Genomic DNA, 20,761 nt, shown 5'->3' with positions numbered 1-20,761 from the left:
GCCTAGGAAAAGGCACACTGACCAACAGGACACTTGGTGTTTGTTCTCAAAGAGGTTGTGAGGTTCTTCTGTTTGGCTTGGTGGGAGAAGGAACTGACTGCACCTCCCTGCAGACTCCAAGTTCAACGCTATACCACTCTAGGGGGCAAACCTCAGCTGTCAGTACACTACCACAGAAGGTAAGGAAGGTCAGTGACAGGTGGCAGAATCCCAGAGCTCACGACTCCAAATGGGCTACATTAGAATCAACTGGCTCTCCTGGAACTCGCTCTGAAGACCAGGCTGGCCCCAAACCCAAAGATCCACCACCTGCCTCTGCCTCCCAGTGCTGGGATTAAAGGCTGCCACCACCACCGCCACCTGACAATGTTTGTTTTGAGGCAGTTGACAATCCTCTTGTCTCAGCCTCCCAAGTGCTGAGATTATAGGCATGTGCCACTATCCACAGCTCTTTTTTCTATTATTTTGTGATTAGAACAAACAGAGAGACATTTCAGAGGTGGTTAGCAAAAACCAATGAACAGACTGAAAAGTGTTAAGAGTGATTATTTGCATGACTAGAGATTAGGGAGGTTTTGTTGTTTTGCAGAAAACCTGAAAATGTGTCCTGCAGACATATGGAAACACACTTGGTAGTTGAAAAGCAGTCCAGATGGAGTGGGAAAGTTAGCAGTCTCTACAGACTGCGGGGCTGGAGGGATTGGGTTGGAAGTGCTATGAAAGGGCTGCCTTCTCTCCCTTTCCTGCAGTGCTGGGCTGGAATCCAGGCCTCTGCAGGTGCCAGGCAAGGTTTCTCACAGCCCTCCTTTGTTGGTGGTGGTGTTTTTTTGTTTTGTTTTGTTTGTTTTGTTTTTTGTTTCTTAAGATGGGATCTTATTATCTTGCTCAGTCTGGCCTCAAACTCCTGGGTTCAACAGATCCTACTGCCTCAGCCTGCCGGAATGAGGAGCAGCTTCCTTGGCACACTTGCTTTAAAGTTGGCTTTGGGGTGGGCCTGGCTTCAGTGGCACAGTGCTTGCCTGGCATGCAGGGCTCTGGGTGCCAGCCCCAGCAATGTAACAAGCACAACCAGGCAAGTGGTTTAGGCAGCATCCACACAGAGGCAGGGGGCCTGGGCTGGAGTCTGTGGCCTCTAGATGGAAGACTACTGCTTCCTGAGTCTCGGGGCATCCTGCTGTCTCCTGGCCCCAGAGCTGCTGAACTGTCGTTTCTGAAGCTGTGGTCATGATAAGGATGAGGAAACTTCTGCTCCCATTTCCTGAGGACAATTTGTTTATTTCAGAACTCAGCACAGAGGTTTTCGTTTGTTTTAATTTTATTAAAGCTAAATGAATTTATAGAGATGAATGTTTTGTCAGCATGTATGAATGCACACTGGGTGCAATGCTCGGTACCTGTAAAGGCAAGAAAAGGGAGTCGGACCCCTTGACTTTCAGCTACAAATGGTTGTTAGTCATCACTCGAGTGCTGGGAATTGAACTGGCAAGGCTGTTAACCATTGACCCATCATCTTTCCAGCCCCTCAGAGAAGTTGCTAAATCAAAAGTGCAGTTTCATGAGCTTGAGAAGGAATCTGCTTGGTGATTGCTGAGAACATCTCCTACTCCATTGCCTACCCTTTCCCCCAATCCCCTCCCTCTTCTTCTGATATATCTTGTTATGTGGCCAAGGCTGATCTTAAACTCAAGACCTTCTCTACCACTGAGCCACACCCAGCCCCTCACTGGGGGATTCTAGGCAGGTGCTCTACCACTGAGCCACACCCCAGCCCCTCACTGGGGGATTCTAGGCAGGGGCTCTACCACTGAGCCATACGCCAGCCCCTCACTGGGGGATTCTAGGCAAGTGCTCTACCACTGATCCATACACCAGCCCCTCACTGATTCTAGGCAGATGCTTTGCTCAACTATATCCTCAGCTTTCTTTTTACTTTTAGGGATAGTTTCTCACTAAGTTTCCTGGGTCACTCTTGAACACACTATGTGGCCTAGTCAAGACTTGAACTTGCCATCCTCCTCACTTAGTGATTTCAGTGCAGGAGTTACAGATAGGAACCACCACATTAGGCTCCTCCATTTCATCTCATTTTCATGCAATTGTACTCTGACATGCTGCTGTTTATTTTCCCCAATCTGGAAAATAAAAGCCTGCAGAAGTGTTTAGGAGCACCTGGTCACTGTTAAATGTTGGGAGAGTGTGTAGGCCTGGTCTTCAACTGCATTTGTCTGTCCTTGACACTGGTTGTCAGTCTATGGCCTTAGGGCCAGCAAAACAGCAGTGCCTAGCAATTTATGTGGAATTCATGTTCTTTGGCCCATCCTAGGCAGCATGTGTGTGTGAATAAGCCTACAGTTTTCTGAGACAGGGTTTCTCTGTGTAGTCCCAGCTGTCCTGGAACTCACTCTGTAGACCAGTCTAGCTTCAAACTCACAGAGATCCTCCTGCCTCTGCCTCCCATGTGCTCGGATTAAAGGCATGTGCCACCCCTGCCCATGCTTTTGTTTTGTTTAGTTTAGTTTTGGTTTTTTTTTTTTTTTTTTTTTTTGGTTTTTCAAGACAGGGTTTTGCTGTGTAGCTTTGTGCCTCTCCTGGATCTCGCTCTGTAGGCCAGGCTGGCCTTGAACTCACAGAGATCCGCCTGCCTCTGCCTCCCGAGTGCTGGGATTAAAGGCGTGCATCACCACCATCCGGCGCTTTTGTTTTTTTTAAGTAACAAAATGACAGACTAACACTTCATCTCTCTCTTCGTCCACCACCACCATGGGACACATCTCTCACTGGTTGGCCTAGTCTGTTTTATACAGTGTTGTCAAAGCCTGGGTTCCAAGCTCCTCCTCCAGCTTGAAGCTCACAGGTCACACACAGGGGATGCAGCCTGTCCCTTCCATGGATCCTGCCATACAGCTATGGCCCACTGCTTACTCATTCCATGCCTGCTGGGGATCTGGGTAGTTCCACTGCCAATCTATGACACATTCCACTGCTGAGAATGTTCCAGAACATAGCTTTTGTGGACATATGTTGCATGCACTTCTGTTGGGTACATAACACAGGCGTGAGTGTACGTGCCGGATCACAGCTCTTGCATATGCTCGGCTTAGTAAATATTTCCAGTTTTCCTATGTGACTCAGCCAATCTACACTCCCTCAAGCAACAGGCCCAGCTGCCTCTCACTTGGGCCAATGCTCAGCATTTTCTGTCTTCTTTCCCTCAGTCTGAAGACATACACCTTTTTCAAAACTTAGAATTAACTAACTTACAGTCTTTTCTTTACTGAGGATTGAACCTAAGGGCTCACATGGTAGGCTAGTGCTCTACCAATGAGCCACGCCCCCAGCCCACACTGGAAGATTCTATGGAAGTGCTCTACCACTGAGCCACACCCCAGCCCCTCACTGGGGGATTCTAGGCAGGTGCTCTACCACTGAGCCACACCCCAGCCCCTCACTGGGGGATTCTAGGCAGGTGCTCTACCACTGAGCCACACCCCAGCCCCTCACTGGGGGATTCTAGGCAGGTGCTCTACCACTGAGCCACACCCCAGCCCCTCACTGGGGAATTCTAGGCAGGTCTCTATCACTGAGCCACATCCCAAGCCCCCCACTTTTAACTTGTTTTTCAGACAGAGTTACACTTATAAGCGGCCCACACAGGTATAGAACTTGCAAGCCCTCTACATCAACTCTTGAGTAGCTAGGAACCAGCACCGTCATGTCTAACATAACTCCTGGGCTTCCTGCAATCCTTTTGCATGTGCAGTACATACACACTCTACAGTGAAGACAGAGTCATCGTAGCAGATCAGAGCTGAGGGAGCACTACTGGGCTTCACTTAGCCAGGCCCACCAACTGGTCTCTGCTACCACAAAGGGCATAAACACCGTCAAATATAACACATTCTGCTGTGATTTCACTCAGTGCTCGAGATCAACTCTAAGGAAATACAAATTTGTTTTTCTGCCAGTGGGCTTTTATAGGCCATAGGACCGATGCCAGATTCATGACAGCCAAGTATCAGACAAGAATATCCTCAAAGACGCTGTTCATGGAGGGACCAAGTGCTCTCGTGAAACACAGTGGGGGAAATAAACAAACAAAAACTCATATGTTAAAAGAGGAAACCAGGCTGGGTCTGTTGGGTAGAGCGTTTGCCTAGCATGAATGAAGCCCTGGGTTCCATCCCCAGCACCCCTCCGAAAGGGTGAGGTGGTGCACACCTTATATTACCAGCACTCCACCACCCAGCCATCCAGCAGGTGGACGCTGGAAGATCGGGAGTTCCAGATCAGCCTGGGCTACCAGAGACACTGTCTCAAAAAAGAGGAGGAAGCAGACGGTAGGAAGAGAACAGGAAAAGATTAAAAAGGAAAAGGGGAAGAGAGAGGGAAAAGGAAGAAAAGAAACCATGAGTAGAGCTTCCTCACTGAGGACACCAGGTCTTCAACAAGGCTTCCTAGAGTCCCCTGCCACCTTCTACATAGTGTTCTTTTCCCTCGACAGCCAGCAAACACTCCTCTGCAGCTCCCTAGCTCCCTCCAATTCAGTAGCCTCACCCCTGCCCCTGGCCTGAAGCCTTGGCACGGCTGTATCCTCTACTCATAAGGCTCCCCCTACCCACCCATCTACCCCCACCCCAACTGGACCAACTTCCTATCCTCCTCAGGTTCCTGGCTGTGAATGTTGCTTTCTCTGTGGCATTTTTATTGGTAATAAGTATGGTTTACAACATCAACATCCCCAGCACAGCACCCCCTGGCTCTGATTCTTTCCAGCACATTCTAAGGTATATTTTTGATTATTACATCTCCTGACTGCTGTGTGGTTCTCGTGAGAACATCAGCTCTGCAAAATGGAGGTGCGTGTCCACTATGTTCAGTCACTATCCCAAGGATGGAACACAGTGTCAGCGGCTGGAGATGTGGCTCCATGGATAGAGCACTTACTGCATAAGGGTGAGGACCTGAATTCAGATCCCAGAACACAGAAAAGTGGGCACGGAGGCCAGCCATCATAAACCCCATGTTTAGGAGGTAGAGACAACCCCCAGAGCAAGCCGGCTAGCTAGACTAGCCAAACCAATGAATTATTTGATGGTAACACTGAAAAGGGGTGTGGTGGGGAAGACCAACTATAGAAATGGTTCAAAGTGCTTCTTGCTCAAGAATGAGGACTTGAATTTGATTGCCAGCACTGAGGGAAGATGGCAGGTGTGGTAGTACATGCTGAAGAGACCCAGATGGGAGGATTTCTGCTTGGTGGCCAGCCTAGCCCACTGGGTGACCTCTGTGCCAGTGAAACCATGCCTCAAGAAGAAAAAAAAAAAGAGGCGTGTGACACCTGAGAAACAACATTTGTTATACGTATGCACATTGTGTGCCTGCACACAAATACACACAAACACATGCACATGAACCTGCATACACAAGCAGGTATTCACATATGAACAAAACAAAACATTTTCAAGACTTAGTTTATGTGTGTACCTGTGTGCATGTCCATCTGTACACCACATGTATGCAGTGCCCAAGGAGGTCAGAAGAGGTGTTAGGTCCCTTAGAGCTACAGACTTGCTAGCTGCCATGTGGGTGCTGGGAACAGAACTCCAATCCCCAGAAGAGCAGTCAATGCTCCCAACCACTGAGCCATCTCTCTAGCCACAATAATGTGTGTGTGAATGTGTTTTAATTCAAAAAGAAAAAGATGCCCAGTACACAGCAGATGCTCAAATAACACCTGCTGGATAAATGAATGCAAAGTAATAATCTCAAGCAAGAAAGTCGCATAACTCAAGCAAAGAGTAGAAACTGTGTTACCCTGGTAACGGCTGCACATCCAACACCAACACATCTCATTCAGGGTCTTGCTAGTGATGGAAAAACTGCTTTGGTGAGAAGCCACCACAGAAGCAGCTGACACACAGTGGTGAACCCTGAGACCACACCCCACTCTCGTGGGATCCTTCCTCTGCACTATGTATCCCTGCATCTGCTCTACCCATTTTGCCAAAAGAGCATAAGGAAGAGAAACCTGATGATATGATGCTGCAGTGTGCCACAGAGACAGCTAAGCAACAGAGAGCGGAGCCATGTGTCTCCAGCAGTGGCCCCATGTCCTTACTGGGAGGGAAGTATCAGCAAAGCTTGTGGGTGCCGCCCCAGACTCTGGTGCTTATCAGCTGTGGAGATTGGATCCAAACCCTGCAACTTCAGTTCAAACACGCCTCCAAGAAGGAAGAGCTTCATCTACTGATCTCCTTCATAGCCCTGAACATTAGGCTGAGTCTTTTTTTTTTTTTTTTAAGAAGAGAAGTGGGAAAGGTCTCACCTCAAACTCCCTCCTCAGTGCTGAGATTACAAGCACCACACCTGGGTTAACACAGTGCTAGGAACAGAACCCCAGGCCTTAAACAAGCCAGACAAGCACCCTACCACCAAAGCCCCAGCCCAGCCCCAAGTCTCCTTCCGGAGTTCTCATTGGCCTGTCTTGCTCATGGCTTCCCCCAAATCCAAACCTATGTGGGACTCTGACTTTTCAAGACCACCTAACTTGAAACCAGCACAAAATGTGCACCCAGAAAAAAATGTCATCAGCACCCAGCCAACCCTCCACCCCAACAACACACACAACAGAAAATAGATCACAGGGGCTTCAGGAATAGCTCAGTCAGTAAAGTGTTTGCCATAAAGTGTGAGGACCCAAGTCCAACCCCCCAAACCCACATTAAAAAAGAAAGAAAGGAGGAAAGGAAGGAAAGAAGGAAGGAAGGGAGGGAGGGAGGGAGGGAGGGAGGGAGGGAGGGAGGAACTAAAGCCTGGTGTGGTGGTGCATGCCTATAATCCCAGCACTGAAGAGGCAGAGCCAGGAGGATCCCTGGGCCTCAACGCCTAGACAGTCAAGCAATCTCCAGATTTAGTGAGACCCTGCCTCGAAAAATAAGGTGAAGAGTAACTGTAGAAGACACCCACTGTCAACCACTGGTCTCCATACCCACATGTGAACACACACACACACACACACACACACACACACACACACACTCCTCCGGATATGGTGGTGGACATCTTTAAATGCCAGCTCTCAGGAGGCAAAAGATCTGAGTTCGAGGCCAGCCTGGTCGACAGATTGAGTCCCAGGAGAGCCAGGGCTCCACAGAGAAACCCTGACTTGAAAAACAAAAACAAAACAGGAGCACAGGTGGGTTGTCGGCACTACACCATCAACTGGAAGGTGGAAGGAAAAAGATCTCAGTTCAAGGCCAGCTTGGGCTACACAGCGAGCTCAAGGAAAGCCGAGACACTGTCTTCAAAAGACAGTAAAAAGGGACTTGTCTCAGTGAGGGTTTCTATTGCTGTGAAACACCATGACCAAAAGGCAAGTTGGGGAGGAAAGGGTTTACGTGGCTCACGCTTCAGCATCCCTTCTGGCTTCTGCAGGTATACATACACACAGGAAAAATAACCAAAAATTAAATAAAAAAGAGGGTCTGGAGAGATGGTTCGGTGGGTAAGAGCACTGGCTGCTCTTGCAGAAGATCCAGATTTTTTTTTTTTTTTTTTTTTTGGTGGAGCTGAGGATCGAACCCAGGGCCTTGAGCTTGCTAGGCAAGCACTCTACCACTGAGCTAAATCCCCAACCAAGATCCAGATTTGATTCCCAGCAGCCACAAAGCAACTACCAACCATCTATAACTCCACTCTGACGCCCTCTCCTGGCCTCCATGGGCACTGCATGCATGTGGTGCACAGACATTCCGAAAGGGAAAATGGCCAGATGCAGTGGCCCATGCCTTTAATCCCATCACTCCAAAGCTAGTCAGGCAGATCTCTGAGTTCAAGGCCAGTCTAGGCTACATAAAGAACTTGTCTCAACTCCCTCACCCAAATATTTCAGGAAAAAAATCTTTAAAAAGCTGGACGAATAAATAATAAGTGGTGCCAATGAGAGGCTCAGCAGGCAAAGAAGCCACCAAACATAACAACCGCAGTTCCTGGGGCCACAGGGGAGAAGGAGAGACCTGACCTGACTACCTACATGCATGTGGTGCCTGTCTCTCTCTCCCTCCCCCTCTCTCTCAAACACACACACACACACATGCAAACTAACACACAAAGGCATGCATACTTTTTTGGTTTTTTTGTTTGTTTGTTTCTGGAGATAGGTTTTCCTGGCTGTCCTGGAACTGTAAAGCAGGCTGGCCTCAAACTCCGAGATCTGCCTGCCTCCGCCTCTGCCTCTACTTCTGCCTCTGCCTCTACCTCTGCCTCTGCCTCCCAAGTGCTGGCATTAAAGGCATGCACCACCACCACCACCCAGCAAGGATAAATATAATTTTAAAAGTTAAAAAAAACAACAACAAAGAAGCCAAGCTGCAGCCATGATTAGTGGCTCATGCCATTAACCCCAGCATTTAGAGGCTGAGGCAGGAAGATCAGGAGTCCAGGTCAGTCTGGGCTACATAGTGAGACCTTGTCTCAGAGAAACAAGAAGGCTGGAGAGAAGGCCTGTCAGCTGTTAAAAGGTGAAGCTCACAAGCAAAAGAAAGAAACAACAGAAGCAGACTACCACTGACTGACTAGAGTTTCCTGAGACCTGCTTATGAAATGTGTGGTGGGCTGGGCAGAGCTGTGCACACCTCTAATCTCAGCACTCCGGAGGCAAAGGCAGGGAGCTCTCTGAGTTCCAGGCCAGCCTGGTCTACATGGTAAAACCTTGTCTCAAAAAAGAGACCCACACATGCACTGGAGAACAAACACACACACATACACAGAGAGAGAGACAGACAGACAGACAGACAGACAGACAGACTGAGACTTCCAGGCTGGTCAGTAACCAGTCCTTCCAAAGATCAGTACAAGCACACAGAGCAGAGTGGGGAAAATCCCTCCTAGGCCTACCTCGGCTGTGAGGAAGCACTGGGCTGGAAACATCACTCTGATGAGTTCTCAAAACTCCAGTCAGAGGCAGGAGACAGGCCTAGGCAAAGGGTCCTGGGTCCTGCTCCCCCATGAACTACCGAAGAGACTTTTTTTGGAGACACAGTCTGATATGTACAAGCTGGCTTCAAACTCACTACACAGCCCCAAATGACCCTGAAGTCCTCTCAAGTGCAGGGATTCCAGGCATGCACCACTACCATGCCTAAGCCATAGGGTGCTGGGGATGGAACCCAGGGCCTTGTGCATGCTGGGCAAGCCCCACCCCCAGCCACCTGCTTCTCAAAGGACCTATCAAACTTCAGCTCATCTTGGAAGCACTCATCCACGAGGAAGCCCAGTGGCACCCTTCCAGGGTTGAAAAGGGAAGGACACTGTTTGCCAGTGTGGGGACCTTGGAAGAAATGACACACTGTGAGTTCAAAGTTCACAAAGGATCCTTGTCTCTCACTCAATCTGTTCTCAGTTTCTGAGGTTTTGTTGGGATTTTTCCTCTACCCCCCACCCCAAGCAGTGTTTCTCTGTGTAGCCTTGGCCTCCTAGAACTCACTCTGTAGACCAGTCTAGCCTCGAACTCACAGAGCTCTGCCTCCTGAGTGCTGGGATTAAAGGGGTGGGCCACCATCACTTGGCTTTCTTTCTTTTTGAAACCCTCCTCCAGGCTCTGGTTGATGAACTCCGAAGGTCACTCAGGTTCTGACACAAAAGTGAAAATATTCTAAAACATCTTGGAACCATCCACGTCCTACCGAAGGCTACACAGGAAGCCCACCTGAGCCACCACAGTGGACCTAGGCATGGTAGCACAGGCCTATCTATAATCCTAGCACATGGAGGCTGGGGCAGGAGATCCAGAGAGTTCAAAGTCAGCCTGGGCTCCAGTGACAGCCCGTCTCAAAAAGGTGCAGGGAGGGCATGGAGGGAAGTGCTGGTTTTGTGGGTCGGTGGTAGAGGGCTTGCCTAGCATTCACAAAGCCCTGGGTACCGTCCTCAACACTGCATAAATGCTGGCCCTTATCTGTATTATCAAGTGGAGGCAGAAGGGTGGATCAGGAGTCCAAGGTAACCCTTGGCTACACAGTAAGTTCAAAGCCAGTCCCTATCTCAAAAAACAAAAAGCTAGGTGCTCCTAGAGAATACCCAACAGGCCCTGGGAATGTCATTAGCCAAACACCCCAAGTCGGAATCCATTTACACAAGCCTTATTGATCTGTGGCAGGAACATGAAAGCTAAGGCAAGGGTCTCTGTCTTCTACTGCCGGAGGCACAGACCGCCCAAGAATACAGTTAACCAGAATCAGAAGGCCCTAGAAATCCACACAACAAATCAGGAACTGGGAATATGTTACAGAAAGGGAACTACTGAGTCAGATCACCCCACACACACACACACACATCGGCACAAATGTGGAGACTGAATTTTCCATCCTAAGGTAGCTGTCATCTGACGCTCAGATACCCTGAAACTCCAAGATGAGCTAAGCAGAGCTAGGCTGGGGGAAGTGGAGAGCATAATTCACTGTGGGGAACTTGGCCAGCAGCTCCCAGAATTCAGGAAGTGGTGGCTTGCTCTGGAGAGGCAGCCAGCCAAAGACCCACACGCAGCCCTGCTGGGCACCCGGCTCTATGCCCTGTGCCTGCTGGCCAGATGCATGGCTGTGCCTAAGCCGAAGGCCAACTGGCAAGGGCTAGCACCCGCTCCATTTGGTGCGCTTTTGATGTGGCCTTTCATGATGTTAAGAGTATTCTGCTCTGTAAGGAGTGGGGTGCGTCACACCTGGGCTTAGGCAGTATACAGTATGATAATCATAGCCACCATTCCCCATCAGGAAGCCAGATGAGGGGAGATCCCAAGCCTCTCCATCAGACACTAGTCAGTGAGTTCAGGGTAGATTAAATCACAAAAGTGGAGTACAGGACAACAGCCCATGTCCATGGTAGTCAGGAACAAGAGTACCCACACTCCTCGATAGAATCAGACCCCTGGGCTACCACTTACTACAGACCACCCAGCACTGCCAATCCTCACCTGCAGCTTAAACTGTTCCATAGGGGAAGCGCAGCAGAGAACCCCCAGGAGCACCTGCAGCCCTTAGAAAGCCTACTCACACACCTGAGAAGCCTCCCACCAAAAACCCTCTTCCCTGGCTCCCCAATGCACACGTCCCACAGTGCACGGGCCGTGTGGTGGTCTGAATGAAAATGACCCCCATAGGCTCTTATGTTTGATGGGCCAGGCCCCAGTTGGTGGAACTGTTTGGGAAGGATCAGGAGGTTTGGCCTTGTCAGAGGAGGTGTGCCACTGGGCAGGAAGACGCTTTGAGATTTCAGAGTGTGTGTGTGTGTGTGTGTGTGTGTGTGTGTGTGTGTGTGTGTATCCATCCTTACCTCCTACCTGCAGATGGAAATGTGAACTCTCAGCTGTTCCTGCCACCATACCTTTGCGCCCCATCATGGGCTCCAACCTTCTGGAAACAGTAAGTGCGACTGAATGTTTTCTTTCGTAAGTTGTCTTGGTTGTGCGCGTTTTGCCATAGTAACAGCAAAGTGACTAAGACAGCCTGGCTCTCTCTTCTGCTCCTGCCCTGCAGTCCTCAACTCCCATCCAGTTCCAGCTTCAGGGGCCCAGCTCCCCCATCTCACAGACCGCCTGCCTCTGCCTCCCTAGTGCTGGGATGAAAGGCGTGCGCCACTGCGCCTTTAGAGTAGTACAGTACTCCATTCCGAGCTGCCAACACTACGCCACTGAATAGAACATTTCAAATTCAACTTGACAGTGGAGCGAAGGTTGGGACTGGATTGGGATAGCACGCACTCGGCACACAGCATGCTCTTGGTTCCAGCATCACAGGTTCCAGCCTGGTGGTGCTTGCCTCTGATCTCCACACTTGGGAAATGGAGGCAGAGAGATCAGAAGGTCAAATTACCCTTGGCTACACAGTGAGTTCAAGGCCAGTCTGGGCCTTGTACATAAACCCCTATCTCCATCAAATAAAAAATAAAGATAAAATTTAAAAAAAAAAAAAAAAAAACCTACTTAGCAACACAGAAAAATATCAGCAGAAAGAAACAGACTGTGAGAGCATATACCCCGGACACAGTGAGGACAACTTCATAAGCTGCACCGGAAACTAGGAAGTTCGGGAGGATGCTACAGCCAAGCTGAAGTGCTGAGGGATCAGTCTCTGGAAAATGTCTGTGCTGGCGGTTCTCTGCGCTTATGCAGCATTTCCTCAAAGCACCAATTCCTATCCAGCATTAAGTGATACTGGGTTCTGATCACAACTCACCCCTAAGACTCCAGCAGTCAACACTTCCCAGGCACAAACCAGGCTTGGAGGATTGTTGGTAAATGACATAATTGTAGGGATGGGGAGAGGCTGGTTGGTAGAGTGCTTGCCTAGCACGCAGGAGGTCCTGGGTCCTGGGTCCAGCACCATATAAACCAGGAGCCAGGATGATGCCTGCCTGCCATCCCTCTACTCAAGAAGTGAAGACACGAGGATGAAAAATTTAATGCCATCCTCAGCTACATTGTGAGTTTTGAGGCCAATCTAGACTTCATGAGACCTTGTCTCAAATAAACAAACAAACAAACAAGCCGGGCATTGGTGGCACACGCCTTTTAATCCCAGCACTCGGGAGATTTCTACAGAGCGAGATCCAGGACAGGCACCAAAATTACACAGAGAAACCCTGTCTCTAGATAGATAGATAGACAGACAGACAGACAGACAGACAGACAGATAAAAACATTAATTATGTATCTTAGGAGGATCTACCAGACAAGTTTCCTCAGCAAACATCACAAAGCCACTCAAAAACACTCCTAGGAGCTAAAAGACCCCTACCAAAGCCCACACTCTAGAAGCAGCAAAATGCCTTCCACAACCTGTGGACACAAACAGTACCAGCTGAGCTGGGGGCGGGGTTTACAAGCCTGTCGTCCCAGCTACTTAGGAAGCTGAGGCAGGAGGACTGCAAGTTTGTAACTAGCTCCACCAGGCTAATTCCACACCAGCCAGGGCAAAGTAAAGAGATCCTGTCTCAAAAGAAAAAACAGACAGAAGGGACGCTCAGCTGAGGAAGTTGTGCCCTGCGATAAGAGAACTTGAGTTCGAAGCCCACCCAGCACCAAGAAAACTAGCTGGGTGTGGCCGTGCGTGCCTGCAATTCCAGCACCAGGAAGGTGCAGACAAGAGGCTCCCTGGAGCTAGCAGAGAGCCAGCCCAGCTGACTCAGCCTACTCCAGGCGGTTCTCTGTGAGAGACTGTGTCTCAAAAAGTAAGGTAGAGAGGAGCATGGCAGGATGTACCTTTCATCCCAGCTCTCTGGAGGCAGAAGCAGGATCTTGATGAATTTGTGGTCAGTCTCGTTTACATACTGAGTTCTGGGCCAGCCAAGGCTACAAAGTGAGACCCTGTCTAAAACAAACAAACCAAAAAGGTGGAGATCCACAAAGATACCCAAAGTTAGAGTCTGACCCCCAGGCATGTACACCCACACCCTTGCATAGGCATACACATCAACATTCAAAAGTATACACACACATACAGGCACATTAAAATGACAAAATGCAAAAAGACAGCTGGGATGTCACTCAGATTCAGAGTCCTGGCCTAGCATGCACAACATGGTATGTTTAGTCTCTAGGACTGGGCTGGGGCTTAGTCAGTGGAATGCTCATCTAGCATGTATGAGGCCTTGAGTTCCATGGCCAGCACTGCACACCAGATGTGATGGTGCATGCCTAACTCTAGCATTTGGGAGGTAAATTTAAGAGGCTCCACAGGTTCAAGGTCAACCTTGGCTACAAAACAAGGTTGAGATCAGTCTAGGCTCCATGGGATCAGTCTAAAATTTAAAAAAAAACAAAAAACAAAAAACAAAAAACCCACTAACAAGCCTGGATCTGATTCTCCAAGAGCTAAGACCATCATTTGCCTCCAAACACATTCCCAACACCACCCCTCCCTTAATTCTAATTCACTAGTGATTCTGCAGAGTGAACTGGGAAGTCAGGCTTCAGAAGGCCACCAGGCTACTTAGGTCTCATCCCACCTGCAGCTCCCAGCTGTGACCACATCGCTTCTTCCTGAGGGCTCTGCCCACCCTGGCACACATGTAAACATGTCTTGTTTGTGCTTCATTTTTCTCAGGAAACAAAAAAAAAAAACCCACGAAAACAGAATTCCCCTGCTCGGAATACATCACTTTCTGCTAACCACAAATTCTGACAAAGTCTGTTCTACATAATAGAGACCCAGTTAGTTCCTCTTTCTTCAGATTGGCACATTTTACCTTGCAAATTGTATGTGTGTGTGTGTGTGTGTGTGTGTGTAAGTATGGTCTCATATAGTTTTATAGTCTAGGCTTGGCTTCTAACTAGATGTATGATCCTCCTGCCTCCACCTCGCCAGCACTGGGATTACAAGTGTGCACCATCACACCCAGATAATTCAGTACTGGGGACAAGACCTAGGGCTTCATGGAAACACTCACGACTGAGCTACATCCCTACCCAAGAGAGATCAAAGACAAATTGGAGGAGAGACCAAAGACAGTAAACGGGTAAAATTGAGCAATGATAAATACATATAGAAATGTTACTAGGAACTCCATTATTTTGTATGCTATCTAGAGCAATTAATAATAATTTTTAAAAAACACCAGGGCTGGAAAGATGGCTCAACAGTTAAAGAACACCAGTTAGGGCCAGGCATGGTAGTGCACGCCTTTAATCCCAGCAAAGGCAGGTGGATCTCTGTGAGTTCCAGGCCATCCTGGGCTACAGAGTGAGTTCCAGGAAAGACACAAAGCTACACAGAGAAACCCTGTCTCAAAAAAAAAAAAAAAAAAAAAAAAAAAAAAACACCAGTCGCTGTTCCAGAGGACCCAGGTTCAGTTCCCAGCATCTACCTGGGTAGCTCACAACCACCTGTAACTCCACTTCTAAGGGGTCCAATGCCCTCTTCTGACCTCCTCAGGCACCAGACAAGCATGTAGTATACATATATAAATGAAGAAAAATACTCATACACATGAAATAAATAAACCTAAAAAAATTAAAACATAAACGATCAAACTAAAATATAATGCTATCTTTTAAGAGACATATGATAGGAGCTGGAGAGATGGCTCAGTGGTTAAGAGCTGCTCTTCTAGAGGACCTGGGTTTAGCACCTACATGACAGGTCACAACTGTCTGTAATTCCAAGATCTGACACTTTTTTTTTTAGACAGGAGTAGCTTCGGAGTCTTCCCTGGAACTCACTCTGTAGCCTGGCCTCAAACTCACAGAGATCCGCCTGCCTCTGCCTCCCGAGTGCTGGGTTGAAAGGCATGCACCACCACCGTCCAAGATCTGACACTCTTACACAGACATACATACAAGCACAACCCCAATGCACATAAAATAAAAGTAAATTATTTTTTTTAAAAAGTAGCAACAAGATTAAAAAAAAGAGAGAGATGATAATATGCAGTTTTCTTCAAACATCTAGTCCCCTCCTGTATATCAGGTGCTGAGATGTGAAGATGAGTGTGTAAAACAAGAAGATGGATGCTCTTAATGTGAGCAGCCATTTCAAGGGTGATTTAACCACCATCAACTACACATATCTGAGGTGACAGCTCAATGAACTGTGACAAGTGCAAATACCCAGAGAAGGAAATTCACCCGGCAGCAGCGAGGCAAGGAACTGAGGGCCAGGGAGTGTGGGCCCAGGCAGGGCAGGAAGAGCAGCTAAAATGCAGAGTAGGAGGCAGGGCAGAGGCCAGGGACCTGACCACAGGGAACAGGAGGATAGCTGCTGGCTGGAATGTATGGAATGCCATGGGAAGGAGCCATGCTAACACAATGGAGACCAGACTCCCCTGGATCTCCTGGACTAAAGTCCCAAGGATTGCCTGAAGCAGGGCCTAGACACAAGCAGCAATGTGCACGGTCTGTGTGTGTATGCATATAGAGAGAGATCATATGATGAAGCAGGCACTCTGTGCTGGCCAGCAGCCCTGAAATGAGATCGCAGGCTGCATCAACACAGACCAAATCACTCCAATGATTCTGAGTATTTATTATTTCCATATTGCTAAGGATGCAACCGGGTCCTTGTGTATACTGAGCAAGTGCTCATCCACTGAGCCACACCCCCAGCTCCACTGGGTTTTTCTTTCTTTGTTTTTAATTTTGTGTTTGCATGCATATATGTATGTGCAACATGTGTGTGCCTGTGGAGCCAGAAGAGGTTATTGGGTCTCCTAAAACTAGAGTTACAGACTGTTACGTAGCCATATGGAAACCAAACCAGGGATCCTCTGGAAGAGCAGCAAGTGCTCTTAACTGCTGAACCATTTCTCTGGTTTTTATTTTAAGTGTATGAGTATTCTGCCCAAATGTCTATGCACCACATGCATGCTATTCCCAAAAATGACAGAAAAGGGTGCTGAAACTCCTGGAAATAGTTACAGACAATTAAGAGGAGTCACATGGGTGCTGGTGATAGAACCCAGGTCCTCTCTCTATCCCCGCTTTTTAAATGGATATTAATGTCTTTATTTGTTGTGAAGAATAAGACAGGGTCTCATGTAGCCTTGGCTGGCCTGGAGCTTGCTATGTAGACCAAGCTGGCCTAGAACTGACAGGAATCTATCTGCCCGTCTCTACCTCCTAAGCATTGGGATTAAAGACACGCACCACCAAACTGGGACCAATGTCCTCATTTTTAAAATTGTTTTTATTAGATTTATTTATTATCTAGGGAGGAGGGTAGAGGCGCGCCACAGTGCATGTGTGGACGTCAAAGGAAAACTTCTGAGACTCATCTCTCTCCTTACACCATGAGGGTTTCAGAGATTAAACACAAGTAGTCAGGCTTGGCAGCAAGTGCCTTTATCTACGGTAGCTACCTCTCCAGTCTTAGTTTTTGTTTTGAAGAGGGTGTCTACCTGCAGCTCATGTTTTTTATTTTGTTTTGTTTTTAAAATCTCATGACCCTCCTGCCTAAATTTCCTGAATGCTGGCACCACAGATGGATGATACCTGGTACCACACTGGAACCTGATACTTCAACAGTTACAATGTCAATACACAAATCCATAAGGAGAGAGGGAGAGCTGGGGAGATGGCTCCATCTCTAAGGTGCTTGCTATGCATGAGACATGTGCCATGTCCCAGCACAGAAGGGATGTCCAAAGGTGGCTGGCAACCCATCTGGCCAAATCAGCAAGCTCCAAGTTCAGTGGTCAAGAATGTTTGCCCTTCCATCATGAGGACCTGAGTTCAGATCACCGCACCCACATATTAAGTATGGCATCCCACCAACTCCACTAAGGCCAGCTCCAAAGGATCTGACACCCTTTGCTGGCCTCTAAGTGTGCACAAGCAGACACATACACACAAATGAATCTTTAAAAAACAATAAGATGGAGAGCAATGGAGGAAGAGACTCAAATGGAGCACACCAGGAGGAGATAAGGAAACTGAAATTCCCTATTCATCGAGGCAATCAAAATTAAAACAAAAAGAACGTATTCTCTTGTTTTGTTTTGTTTGTTTGGTTTTTTGAGACAGGGTTTCTCTGCGTATCCCCAGCTGTCCTGGAACTCACTCTGTAGACCAGGCTGGCCTCGAACTCAGAGATCCTCCTGCCTCTGCCTCCTGGGTTTTGGGATTAAAGGTGTGAGCCACCACCGCCCACCTAAATAAAATATTCTTAATTCTCTCCATCCACCCCACATGGGAATCAGACATGGGCTGTCCAGGCTTGGGAGCAAGTGCGTTGGCTGGCTGAGCCATCACGGCAACCATCCATCAATCAAAAACAAAATATACAAACCCTAGGGTCTGTCAAATCCACTCCTAGGGTGTCTTCTTGTGATGGGCAGGACATAAGACCCCAAAGGTGTCTACATCCTATCCCAGAATCTGTGACTTTGCTACCTATACTCAGCAAAAGGGAACTAGGATTTCAGTGAAACTCCAGATTATTCGTCAGCTGATATGAATGAACACATGGAAATGATCAATCTTGACTTTCTGGGTGGGTCCCCCATTCACAGGGGTCTTTAAAAGTGGAAATAGACAAAAAGAGAGCCAGACAAGACAACATGAGAGAGCCCTACCTGCCTTAGGTCTAGAGAAAGGAAACCATCAACCTAGGGATGTGGACACTTTTACAGTCTGGGAAGGCGGGCAGATGAACATTCCCTCATGGCTTCTGGAAGCCATGACACCTTGTTTTTAGCCAGAGAAACTTGCTTTGGACCATTGACTTCTGGACACACAAGGTGCAGCTGTGTGTGGTGGCATGTACCTACAACCTCAGCATTCAGGAGACCGAGGCAGGAGATTAGGAGGACTATAGGTCTGAGGCCAGCCTGAGCTACATAGCTGACTCTGTCTGAAAAATAAACAAGGATGGATGTTATGGCCCATGCCTTTAATCCCAGCAATCAGGAGGCAGAGGCTGGAAGATCTCTGTGAGTGCAAGACCAGCCTGGTCAACATAGTAAATTCAGTTCCTTTGTTTTATTTTTTGAGACAGAGTTTCTTTGTGGAACAGTCCTTGCTGTCCTGGAACTGGCTTTATAGCCCAGGCTGGCCTCAAACTCACAGAGATCCACTTATCTCTGCCTCCCCAATGCTGGGATTTATAATGTGAGATGCTGCTACCACCCTACTTGTAAATTCAGTTCTGAGGAAGGGCAGTCTCCCACAGAGTGTGCAGTGTACCCTTCAAATAAACAATAGCAGGAATATGTGCTGAGAACCACGACGAACACATTTCTTCCCCGACCATTCCAAACCACTACAGACACGAAGATGCCACAGTCCCTGCCTGGCTACTATGGGCAGCTCTGAAGTGTGGGCAGAAGACAGAAGAGGAAATCAGCTATCTGCCCAAGAGTCACACTCGTTATTCCTCTGGGGTGTCAAAGGCCAGCCAACTATGAAGGTGCATGCTCGTAGGCAAATGAAGAAGAGGATGAGGCAGGAGGAGTAAAGTCAAAATCAATCTGAAGTCACATCTATCCTCAGGACCAGGTGTGAGGGTACCGTGCATGGTTAAGGGAATTTACCACACAAGCCCAACCACCTAAGTCCAGTCCCCAGAACCCAAGCAAAAGTGGAAACGGAGAACTGACTCCACAAAGTTGTCCACTGGCTGCCACACCTGTGCTAGGTCACACTGTCCACATGCACGGCATACCCACGACAATAGATTTTTCTGATTCCAGTTCGCCTAACCCACGCCTCCAGGACACACTCCAAGTCAGTTTCTCCCCAGAAGATAAGGAAGATTTTCGTCACTTCACCAGATTGGTGCCAATTTCACACAGGATGAAAGGGCAAGCTAGATTCCACCAGACTGAAAAACTCATTTTTCAACTTACGTGGCTACCCAGGATGGCCTGTAAATCATGAAGTGACTAACATACAAGTCATACAACAGCCCCAGGAAGCTAAACTACCTGCCAAAAACCCAGGCAAAAGCATTCCTAATGTCAGCCATTAGCTGAGTTCTACGTGAATCAATACGAAAGACGCCAAATTTGCCAAGAGATCTCCTATCAATCACCACCGTTACAAGCCACTACAAACTGCTTTAAGAGTCAGGCAGGGGCTCAGAAGTTAACAGCACACACTGCTCTTGCAGAGGACTGGCGTTTGGGTCCCAGCACCCATGATGGTGGCTCATAAGTGTGTGTAACTTTGGCTCCAGGGGAATCCAATACTTCTATCCTAAAAGGGGACCAGTGCCGCAACCCCCCCCCCCCACACACACAGTTAAAAATAATAAAAATAAGTAACTTTTATTAAGGCAGAAGTAGCCCCGAGATCAAACAGTCTCCCATTCTCAAAGCACCCTGGTAATATACCTGCATTGTGGCTCCAACATACAACCTCTAGAATACAATGTTTTTGGCCTATGCCTTTAATCCCAGCATTCCAGAGGCAGAAACAGGAGGATCTCTGTGAGTTCGAGGTTAGCCTAGTCTACAAATCGAGTTCCAGAACAGACAAAGCTGTTAAACAGAGAAATTCTATCTCAAAAACAACAACAAAATTACAGTGTTTTACCCAACAAGATCCAAAGACTGCAGACCAACTCCAAGTGTAGTTCCACCTAAACACCGCGTCTCTCCATCCATCAAAGGCGTTCATTCATGTCTGCCCTCCCCTGGGGTTAAAAGCTATCTTTACCCAAACCTATCATCCCTAGAGACTAGAGAAGACCCTGACTTCCCACCAACGCTCTGGAGGGCCATGCTCAGTGACACCTAGCCAGACCTGGCCGAAACACAACAGGCCTAGCTCCCACCTTGTTCCTCTGGCCACATGGATGCCTCCTCACAAGCCACAAAGCGGAGAACCTAAGGAAAACAGTCTATATCGAGGAAACACCCCTTACCCTGGGCATGGTCACACATGATCACAAACCACTCTCTAGACCAGCGTTTGCAAGGTGGGATCAGAAAAGATCAAGGTGCAACTCCACACGACCGACAGCGCACTACCCGAGAGCTGGAGAGAGGCGTCCCTGGAAGCGGCGGGAAGAGGTTAGCCCCAGGACGTCCCCCACCCCACCCCGGGGCCAGGCGAGGTATGGCGCGGACAGGTGGTCGCCGACTGCGAGATGCGTGGCTCTCCACCAGACCGCGTGCCCTACCTGTCGCCGGAGGATCCGCCTCCTCGTCAGCCTCCGCCTCAGCTGCCGCAGCGACTGCCGGCGAGGGCAGCGGGTCCATCGCGCGGCCAGTCATGTGAGCCCGCGAACCCACGTGACTTCCTCCCGCGCCCGCCGGCCAGCCCCGCCCACGCCAG

General features: G+C 48.5%; 1 protein-coding gene across 1 annotated transcript in view; it reads right to left on the bottom strand.

Moving 5' to 3' along the window:
• The window catches only part of Snx8 (sorting nexin 8), a 51,425-nt gene extending 30,664 nt beyond the window's left edge, over positions 1–20,761 (bottom strand). Inside the window, exon 1 of the mRNA XM_036172340.1 lies at positions 20,607–20,761. Coding sequence (XP_036028233.1) covers positions 20,607–20,700 — 94 coding nt within the window. The 5' untranslated portion in view covers positions 20,701–20,761. The remainder of the gene's footprint in view (positions 1–20,606) is intronic.

The sequence above is a fragment of the Onychomys torridus genome, chromosome 22 (genome assembly GCF_903995425.1).
Source record: "Onychomys torridus chromosome 22, mOncTor1.1, whole genome shotgun sequence".
Lineage (NCBI taxonomy): Eukaryota > Metazoa > Chordata > Mammalia > Rodentia > Cricetidae > Onychomys > Onychomys torridus.
The sequence above is the reverse complement of the archived record's forward strand: the minus strand, read 5'-3'. Positions and strand labels throughout refer to the sequence as shown.